At 34.9% G+C, this 9,499-nt stretch overlaps 2 protein-coding genes across 4 annotated transcripts; one reads left to right on the top strand and one right to left on the bottom strand.

The window, feature by feature from the left end:
- Positions 1-2: 2 nt before the first annotated feature.
- Positions 3-4,888, top strand: LOC105147582 (uncharacterized). 2 transcript variants are annotated; one of them, XM_011058705.2, is made up of 6 exons: positions 3-138; positions 1,852-2,197; positions 2,885-3,112; positions 3,197-3,529; positions 3,659-3,889; positions 3,980-4,888. In XM_011058705.2, the coding sequence occupies exons 2-6, from the start codon at positions 1,855-1,857 to the stop codon at positions 4,234-4,236; spliced, it is 1,392 nt and encodes a 463-aa protein (XP_011057007.2). In that variant the 5' UTR covers positions 3-138; positions 1,852-1,854; the 3' UTR covers positions 4,237-4,888. The 2 variants fall into 2 exon arrangements, with proteins under 2 accessions (XP_011057007.2, XP_011057006.2); XM_011058704.2 differs by having other exon boundaries at positions 2,876-3,112.
- Positions 4,829-8,654, bottom strand: LOC105147588 (dnaJ homolog l(2)tid, mitochondrial). 2 transcript variants are annotated; one of them, XM_087404993.1, is made up of 6 exons: positions 8,403-8,654; positions 7,353-7,813; positions 7,023-7,286; positions 6,456-6,900; positions 5,982-6,092; positions 5,422-5,599 (listed from the first exon to the last, which is right to left on the bottom strand). In XM_087404993.1, the coding sequence occupies exons 1-5, from the start codon at positions 8,569-8,571 to the stop codon at positions 5,992-5,994; spliced, it is 1,440 nt and encodes a 479-aa protein (XP_087261119.1). In that variant the 5' UTR covers positions 8,572-8,654; the 3' UTR covers positions 5,422-5,599; positions 5,982-5,991. The 2 variants fall into 2 exon arrangements, with proteins under 2 accessions (XP_087261118.1, XP_087261119.1); XM_087404992.1 differs by lacking the exon at positions 5,982-6,092 and having other exon boundaries at positions 4,829-5,599; positions 8,403-8,653.
- Between the last annotated feature and the right edge of the window lie 845 nt (positions 8,655-9,499).

The raw sequence follows: 9,499 nt of genomic DNA, 5'->3' as shown, positions 1-9,499 counted from the left end.
GCAGCAGACTGCGAGGTATCGGGAATCGATGCCGCGCAAACGCGTTGGCGAATTGTGAGGATACAATACACGCGGGTGTTGAGATGCAGAGCCGTGCCATTGCAAGCGGAGCAGGAAGAATGGCGCCACTATATAATTGTACGTAAGATTTCAATCTAGATTTCGTCTTCTCGTAACTTAATGATTTTATAATGATTCTTTATTTCCACTATAATAGAACATATTTTATTTTTTCTATTTCCCTTCTTTTAACATAAGAAACAATTTTTACATTGTATATCGAGAAAATTCGAATCTACATAATACTACTAAGTAATCATAAGTCGCATCGCTTAATTGTACAGTAGAATATTCGATCAAACATTGCACAGTTTGGATAGTGTACAGATAACAAGGTCAAATGATCGATAATTCAATAAGAGAGCGTTTATAGCAGTATTTACTAGCAATATTTGGAAGATATATGTTGTAAGCGGATGATGCTTATGCGATGAGCAATAACATACTAAAAATAGTATCGGAAGAGTAAAATAAATTTATAAAACGTATCACCCATATATTTATTATGATTTTTAATTAATCCGAGCTACAGCTGATTATCGCGTATTATTGGAGTCTGCTATAAATTGGCATATCGCGTGACGTATTATAACAACCCTACTGTGGTTGCTGTACTATCGAACGGGGGCAAGTTTTACCACGCACGCGATCACGCAGGATCCATTGGGGAAGCATGTCTAATCGAAGATAGGACACGTGTGCAATTAGTTATGGACAGAAAGTGGCGATATGGAAATCGCTTAAGATTGCCGGCCGTCATTGATTCCAAGGTCGCGTTAGCTAATTTTAGTGGTTCGCAGAAGAGATATATGTATATACATATATCATATTTCTTCCAGTCGTGCCACGGTGCAACGCGTCGAATGCATGAAGATTTCGCTTCACAGAATGCATGAGGCCAGTAGTTTCGGAAGTCTCTGAGATATCGAATCGTCGATATGTTTGTAACTCTGCCTATTTCTCTTTTTTTTTTTCTATATTTTGTCCATTCAATTACTATATATAATGTTGCCGTTGATTAGATAAGTATATGTTTACGAATACATAATTAAGAAGTATGTTAATAATGCAGAGATTCGTGAGTTACAGCTGTGAAATATATGATACACGTGTGGATTATCAAGTTAAACATTGCAATCATAATTTAGTATATTATGTATTCAACAGCGTAGCAATATTATTAATGGAACATAAAGCATTCTGTGCAAACCTCTCATCGATCCAACTCTTATGTACATGCTTATGAATAAGCAAAAAACTTCACATGGAATACGTAAATTAAAATTGTTATCGAGAGAAAATTTTCAAGATCGGATGGTCGGCACATGTTTATCCGCAAATGAAACACTAATATCTATATAAGTACCTGTATGATGATTGATATCTGGCACACTTTGACTGATTGAAAATAAACATGTGATATAAATATCATTGTCGTACACAAGACGGAAATATAAGATTATAACATAACATAAATTCGTTTCGCGTAAAATTATTGAGTTCAATGCTTACGCTTAAATAAAGAATTCAGCAGAGCGTATAAAGATTTCGAAATACTGAAAGAAAACTTGCTGTTTTGCGAGATGAATCAATTCAACAAGTGCTCGGGGATGTCGTTATCTATTAAAGGAAATTTCTCGGAAAGTCAATATATATATATTAAAGCGAAGGCGTGTAGCTTTTTCCTCGATGTTATGTGAAATATGTACGATTGTGTAATCACGACCGAGAGATCGTTAAACGCGATCGTTGAGTTTACAACGGCTATAGTGTGGCTCATCTTGACCTTAGCCGATGGATGTACCCCTTTTCCCGCAACCACCGACCATCGGAGGCATCGCGACACCGACTCTGACACCCCTCAGTGACGTTCCAAGCGTCGCGACGCTACCACGCGTTCCGGCATTCGTTGCTTCATCTGTACCGTGCGAACGATATGCCGTACCTTTACGATTCCCCTCGGACACCAGGAAGCGACGTCGCGTCTTCAGGAACTTAGTCCATCCACGGATCAAGACCGCGGCCCTCGTCAAAGATGCTGCACATCGTCGCATTACTGAGCTTTGCACGAGGATGATGGAGCATCGCGCGAACAAATATGAGGGGGATGACGATGACGACGTCGTTTGCGGCATCGGTAAATATTATTTCAATTTTTTTTTAAACCATGCATTTTAATTGGTAGAAATCTTTATATATATGATGCAATAGAAATGAAATATTAAAAATTAAAATAGTAGAATAAAGCAAGAAAAATGTAAACATATTATAATTTATGAATAGCTTGCAAGAAATATTTTCAAGTGATGAATATCTATTATAATATTCATGTAAACAATTTGTATAAAGATATTGAAAAAAAAAGTATATCACGTAACGTAGTAGTTAGATAGGAGGAGGTAATGTGTACTTTTTCAGCACTTACTTTGTACTTACTTAAATTATTACTAACGAAAGTTTCACACGAAATCGATTACAGCACGTTTTGCTAATACAGAGCTATTATCGTGAACTAGAAAATTCGATCTGATATTTTCTTTCGTAATTAAAAAACATTTATTCTTCAACTTAAAATACATTGTGTGACACCTTGAACTTTAAAAAAAGTTTCGATATTTCTTTGGATACTATATATAAAACTTTATAAAAAAAATGCCTTATATTATTTTTCCAATAGATGGCTTTAGTAACTTGTATCTCGTCTACGCGTGATACAGATTACTAAAGCTATCTATTGGAAAAATAATGGATTTCTTTTTGCTACACCTAATATGATTATGAGTTTTTGCTCGTATATAAATGTGTTCAAAAATAGATATTACAGATACACCTACTACGATATCTTCCGAGATTTCACCTAACTTAAAAAACGGTATAATACGGACAAAATGGACAAAGTCCGTAACTGTCCAGACCATAGAAGGTTTACCTCTACGATTAAGGATTCTGCCATCTCTCAGAGACATCGAGGAGGACAATGGAAATTCTTCGAAGGTCTCGAGATTTAGGAAATATCTGAGATTTTTAGGACGGTTGTTATTATCGCAATTGGGTACGAGCTATAAGTTTAAATTTTTACGTAGCGCTTAAGAATTTATCATTTGAAGTAATTTAATTAATTTATAATTTATCGCAGGTCTTCTTTGGTTACTTGTGATATGGATGGTGGCAGGTGCAGCGGCGTTTTGCGCAACGGAAGGACCTCGCGAGCGCGAACAGGTCGTGTCGCTGAAGAACATGCAGAAGGATTTAGCAATCGGCTTGGCGACAGAGTTGCGGCAATTACGGACGGAACAGGATCAAGATATGGAGCCATTGTGGAGCGATAAAGTCCGTCAATATGTTACCAAACATGAACAACTCCTCTTGATCGCTGTCAGTTCCGGCTATGGCGAGGGTGGTAATAGCGGACAGCTGTGGACATTTCCCGGTTGTGTATTATTCGCCATATCGTTAATTACCACTTTAGGTATGTTAATTAATTTGGACTAATTCTTAATTAATTTAGAATTAATTCTTAGATAATTATATGTAAATCTTTTCATTCTGAAAATCATACTATGTTTTATTTTTTCTTAAATATTTTTCAATTTTACAGGTTTTGGAGCACCGGTTCCACGAACAACCGCTGGTCGCACGGTAGGGGTGATTTTCGCCGCTATCGGTATTCCTGCCCATTTCCTTCTTATATTGAATTTCGGTCTTATGGTGGCTTTTCGCCTACAAAAGTACGCGCTTATCAGACAAGGCGTGCAACTCAACAGTGCAGAATCGAGTTATTCCAAACGTATGCCGAAATGGATCCAAATATTGTCATTTGTTGGCACAGGTTGGCAAAAATTTTTATCACGAATCTCTATAAAAATTCGTTTCGACTACAATTATTGCTATCCTCGTTTATATTTTATTTCTATTGTAGTCATATACTATGTTTTGGGGGTACTATGCTTCGGCATAGCGCGATCGAGACCGATCGCAGCGAGTTTGCTGTTTCCGTTAGACTTCACTGCGGCGGGCGGTCTCTCTACTATCGTCGGTTACGTACGAATACTATACGGTCTGTATTTGGAAGGCGCTGTTACTATTGCGGCGATAATGGTAGCTATATTAAGAGTATCAGCAACGCAGAGTCTTACAAACATTGGACTCAAGTATGGCCTACTGACCAAAGATTAAGATTAATATCTTTAATTTACTTAGTACTCTTCATTCTCTTCACATTTTAATTCAAGATAAAAATATGACCATCTAAGATGATGTAATTTCAAAGATATAAGATATTAAAAGAAAAAATTTTGAAAATCCTCCTCATTTTGATAAAACTTTATGTGCGTTTCAAGGATATAAAAATATTCCGAGTGGTTTTCAAAAAATACAGGGTATCAAATTTGTGAAAAAATCAAATTTTTCCTTGTATTTATCCTGTATTTTTAAAATCGTTTCAGACATAAGGTTATATGAAATTTTTGAATACAGTGTAACACAATAATCGCATCATTTTTCATTTTTTCATTTTTACATTGGTGAATATCAAGAATGTAATACTGTGTGCACCTAATGAAAAGTATCACTCCTTAAAATCTTTTAGAATACTTAAGAACCATCTGTGTATACGCAATTCATCATTATTGCGTTTATCATATATTCTGATATAATTATAATCATTATTTGTTAACGAAGTTAACGAATAGTTACAACTTATCCTTGACTTATAAATTATTTGTAATTATTTTTAACACAATTGCAAAAAAAACATTATGTAAATATGTATGTTTTAAATGTATAATTTTTATTTCGCAAAATAAAACGTGCAAGTTACATAGTTAAACTAGATGGTTAAACTATTTTTATAACCACATTTTTTTGTACAATTTACATTCAATATTTACTTGTAATGTGTGTATGTGTGTGTGTAAAAAAAAACAGATCAAAGAACCTGACAAGAAAATGTGAATTCATTTTTCACGTATATGCAAAAGGATACGTGTTGCAGAAAATTTATTTTATATACATCTCGATTAAGATGTACAAATAACAATTATATCTATCTTCATGTACACTTTATTTAAATAAGATGTAATAAAGACAAATTCTTGCTATGATACGACTGTACAGCTATACGTTACATAAGCGACATCAGACGGGCATCACTCGTAACAATTAACATGCTTGTTCAATTTGATCGAATACTAATAAGTTGTAATAATTTCATGGCCAAAAACTTTCACGATGATGCTAGTGCGAATTAGAATTTATTTATCAGTAACGACGCGAGCAGCATTTTCTAGCTCTCTACAGATTGCTTTAAACATCTTTGATTACTGGGGCACTTTTTGTCGTTGCATTCCAGTGTTAGTATCATTTTTGCTATCGATGTCCGACGTATCTTTGGTATGTACGGACTTATTATTGAGAGATTTATCTCCTGGTTCAGAAGATGAAGACTGGTTGTCGTGATTTCCTAAGTTAGATGTATTTCCTAATGCTATTCGTATAGATTCCACCAAGTGCAATGGACCTGAATAACACTCTTTCGTACCTGCGAATAAAATGTATATATCGGCACATTTTTTAAAAATATCTTTTGTTAAGATATATGTAAAATTAAAACTGGTAAAATTTAATCAGGCTGTACAAGTTTAATTGGTTTTATGGATATTTTATAGTAGTAAAAATTACGGTAAATAATTCTCATCGCGTGATATTTTTATCATAAAATAATTGATTAAAAATTACAAAGAATCTATTCTTCGAAAATGTTTTGGAGTTGGGTCAGAGATAATGTACAATTAGAATTAACATTGTAATGAATTTACAACATATGTGAAAAAAAATATTGAGATTTATCCAAGTTATAATAAAGTGTACTTGTAATAAATGTATTACAGATATAAAATTATGTTCCGCCTAGTTCTACTTACAATTTATTCTTTATCCAAATATAGCTTTTTTAATTTTTGTAAGTAGACCGTCATTCTGATCATTTTGGACCTCTTGTCTCGCTTGAGTTTGCACCTTTGGATTTGCCATGCCTAGAAAAAACATTGAAGCTACTAAGGAAAGAGACTTTACTTAAAATATGTATCTTACATTGAATTAGTTACATAATAACATTTCACGCAAATTTCTGTTATCGCAAAAATTTTGTACGAGAATTTTTTCATTTCGAAAAACGTCAATGAAACGCATTTGTCATATTTTAATATGATTTTATTTAATTAGTAATAGCAGGTACACAAGGGAAAACTCAAGCGACACATAATCTAAGATACGCTAGTGCAATGGTATTTTGCAGTAGCATTAAATATTCGACGTTACAAGTACAAATATTCATATCGATAAAATAATCGAAATACATTAAAAATAATAATTTATATTTTATCATTTATTCTTACCATCTGTTTTATATGTTACACCATGTATACTACCGGGAGTATTGGTCTCAAGTTCGGCGAATGCTTGAAGCAACGCTCGCTGCTTATCCGTCAATTGTTTCGGCACAGTAATCTTTACGTTTACGTAATGATCGCCGTAACCCATCCCATCGACCTTTTTCAATCCCTTGCTGTTTAAACGGATTCGCGTGTGAGACGATGTACCTGGCATTATTTGTATAGTCTGATCTTCGTACACTCCCTCCACTCGTATTGTACCACCCAGCACTGCCTGTGACAGTGAGACTTCGGCGTCAGTATGCACATCAGGCCCGTCACGGCGGAAATATCGAGACTTCTCCACGCGGAATGTTACAAATATCTCTTTTTTGCCTATTGCCATACGGATCGTTTGACCGTCTTCTACTCCAGCTGGAACTGGCACTGTTATTTTCTTACGTTGTACCTATAAAAATGCGATATTAATTAATGCATACTATTAATCAAAGCATACTAATTAATGTAGTAATGATAGACGAAATAGATAATCAAGCGATATATGGACAAAATCAAAAAATAGTTATATACCGTTTGTCCTTTTGCGTTACATTCTGTGCAAGGGAACTTAATATGCATCTTCGTGCCTTGACAATATCGACAAGTCGAACTCATTACAAAAGGACCGGTGCTTATTGTTTCCATTCCAGTACCATTGCAATACTGGCATCTTATCGGCTTAGTTCCTAGCTCACAACGTGAACCACCACATTTCGGACAAGTGTCTATTACATTCACATTAATATCCTTATTCACGCCTCTAGCAGCTTGGGAAAAAGTTAAATTCATTATCACCTGTAATAAGAGAAGTGTTATTTATATATTGCAATAATCAGGAAATATAAAGTCACATTTGGTCACCTCTTGAGCTGCTCCAAAACCATATTTTGATTCTGAAAAGTCTTCAAAATCATTGAAGGCCCCACTTTGGAATCCGGCATCGCCGAATATTTTTCTAAACAATTCCTCGGCATTAATGGTCGATCTGTACTGCCAATGCTGATTGTAACTCTTGGTCCTTTGACCCTGACCCATTCCCATACCCATTTGCTCCGAAGTTGCTCCCCATGTATCGTATTCTTTTCTCTTAGTATCATCGCTTAATACTTCATATGCTTCAGAAACTTCTTGAAATTTCTGATTGGCATCCGGATCTCTTTTATTCGTATCAGGATGATATTTTTTAGCAAGTTGATAATATGCCTTTTTTATGTCTTTTGCTGAGGCATTCTTGGAAACACCCAGGATTTCATAATAGTTACGTTTTAACAATCTACTTGTTAGATGTATGGCTCTATGTGGCTGCACTATTCTTTCTATATCTGAAATGGATTTAGTCAATTGATTTAGATATCAATAAATCTGAAGACTTTGCTGCATGCATATAAAGAAAAATATAGATTGAATTGTCTAAATATTGAGAAATATAGAATAAATTAGGTTCTTTAATAGTTGACTTTATGCAATAGTTGACATTTGCTTAGATATTTGTCTAAATAATGACATTCGAAGAAAAAATAACTTGAACTTTCTAGAATAAACTCTCCAGTAAGCAAGAAACATCTTGGAATATTTCGACAACATTGCAACAATACTGTAATGTTGTTGGAATGTTCCAATAGGGTTCTTGCTTACTAGATAGTGTATTGAATGGATGTATAGCATGCATACCCATACACACACGCGTGCGCGCGCGCGCATCAAATCAGTAGAAAATGTTTCAACATGCACGTGTCATACAAGAAATGCGTGACGAATGAAAATTTAAACGATCTAGAATGGAAATGTCGATGTCATCGAGGAGGGCGAGATCATTGATACATCAATGAAAAGCGCCAGAAACAGAGTTTCATCGAAAAAAAAAGATAATGATGTAATCCAGAGGGACTCGAGCGTATGAGTGCAAATTACTTTTTTCACGGTTCCAGCCACCGACAGCCGATGCGACAGTCACCATGTGCCGCTGACACGTACTGCATTGCCACAAAACGCCGCGCGAGAACTTGTTCAGCTTATTATTTCCAATCAGATTGATGGTCTTCGGATGAAAAATCACGGCAAGTCCTTTGCCGGTCGCCATGTTGCGCGAGAGCGGAGAAACGCATGCGGCATGGTGAGCACAGGTTATGATCGGTTATCGCTGGTCTACTCATGAGCCCAATTTCAGAATGCGCTTACAGCGATGTAGCGCGCTAACATGCTATAATTTACGTTACGCATACTATAGCATTTCAGAGATAAAGGGTACGGTCAACGCGATGCTACAAATGCTTTGAAGCGTTTTTTAATTGGTCAGTTTGTAAAATTCTTTCTTCTAATTGGTCCATCAAATGCTTCAAAGCATTTGTAGCGAGATTTTGATCACAGTCAAAAGCGCGCTTTTGTCTCTAAAATTCTATAGTATGCGTAACGTAAATTACAGCATATTAAGCCAGTTCTACATTAGTTGCAAACCGATCGCAAGTTTGTTGTGACAGCTAATATGAAGCGTTGATTTCAAAATGCAAGCTTCAGATTAGTTGTCGCAACAAATTTGCAACTAATGAATCAGTTTTAGCACACTAACATCGCTGTAAGCGTCCTGAAAACGGGCCCATGGTAAAAGAATATAAGGTATTTCATTGCGCATAATGGCGGAAAAGTACTAGAACAACCAGAAATTTGTCCAAAATTTAGTGCTAAATTCAAATGCAGTTGGTAAAAATACATACAATACATAATTGTAAAAACAAAATTAAATTTGAAAAAATATAAAAGCTCTTAAATGGAATAATAGAGCATAAAATAAAATAATAAAATTAATGACAATAATGTTAATAAATATAATAATGTTAATAAATGTAATTTGATAAGATCGACTCAAATTTATTATTTATTATAACATGTTGTTGTTATTACTGTTTAACTGTGCTTTGCTTCTTGATCACTTCTAACCTAAATAGCAACTATGATAGCAGCCACGTTGCTTTTTACAATTTTGGACAAAATTGTGATTGGTTTAGAAGTAG

This window comes from Acromyrmex echinatior, chromosome 4 (genome assembly GCF_024713525.1).
Source record: "Acromyrmex echinatior isolate Ae372 chromosome 4, ASM2471352v2, whole genome shotgun sequence".
NCBI classification, from domain to species: Eukaryota; Metazoa; Arthropoda; class Insecta; order Hymenoptera; family Formicidae; genus Acromyrmex; species Acromyrmex echinatior.
This window is presented reverse-complemented; position numbering and strand designations above follow the sequence as displayed.

Bases quoted from the DNA above. Each gene is read 5' to 3' on its own strand.
- LOC105147582 (XM_011058704.2), top strand. From the start codon at position 1,855: ATGGATGTACCCCTTTTCCCGCAACCACCGACCATCGGAGGCATCGCG. The intron at 3,113-3,196 runs GTACGAGCTATA...AATTTATCGCAG, and splicing joins GTTGTTATTATCGCAATTGG to GTCTTCTTTGGTTACTTGTG. The intron at 3,530-3,658 runs GTATGTTAATTA...TCAATTTTACAG, and splicing joins ATCGTTAATTACCACTTTAG to GTTTTGGAGCACCGGTTCCA.
- LOC105147588 (XM_087404992.1), bottom strand. From the start codon at position 8,571: ATGGCGACCGGCAAAGGACTTGCCGTGATTTTTCATCCGAAGACCATC. The intron at 7,287-7,352 runs GTGACCAAATGT...CTCTTATTACAG, and splicing joins GTTTTGGAGCAGCTCAAGAG to GTGATAATGAATTTAACTTT. The intron at 5,600-6,455 runs GTAAGAATAAAT...TTTTATTCGCAG, and splicing joins TGTAACATATAAAACAGATG to GTACGAAAGAGTGTTATTCA.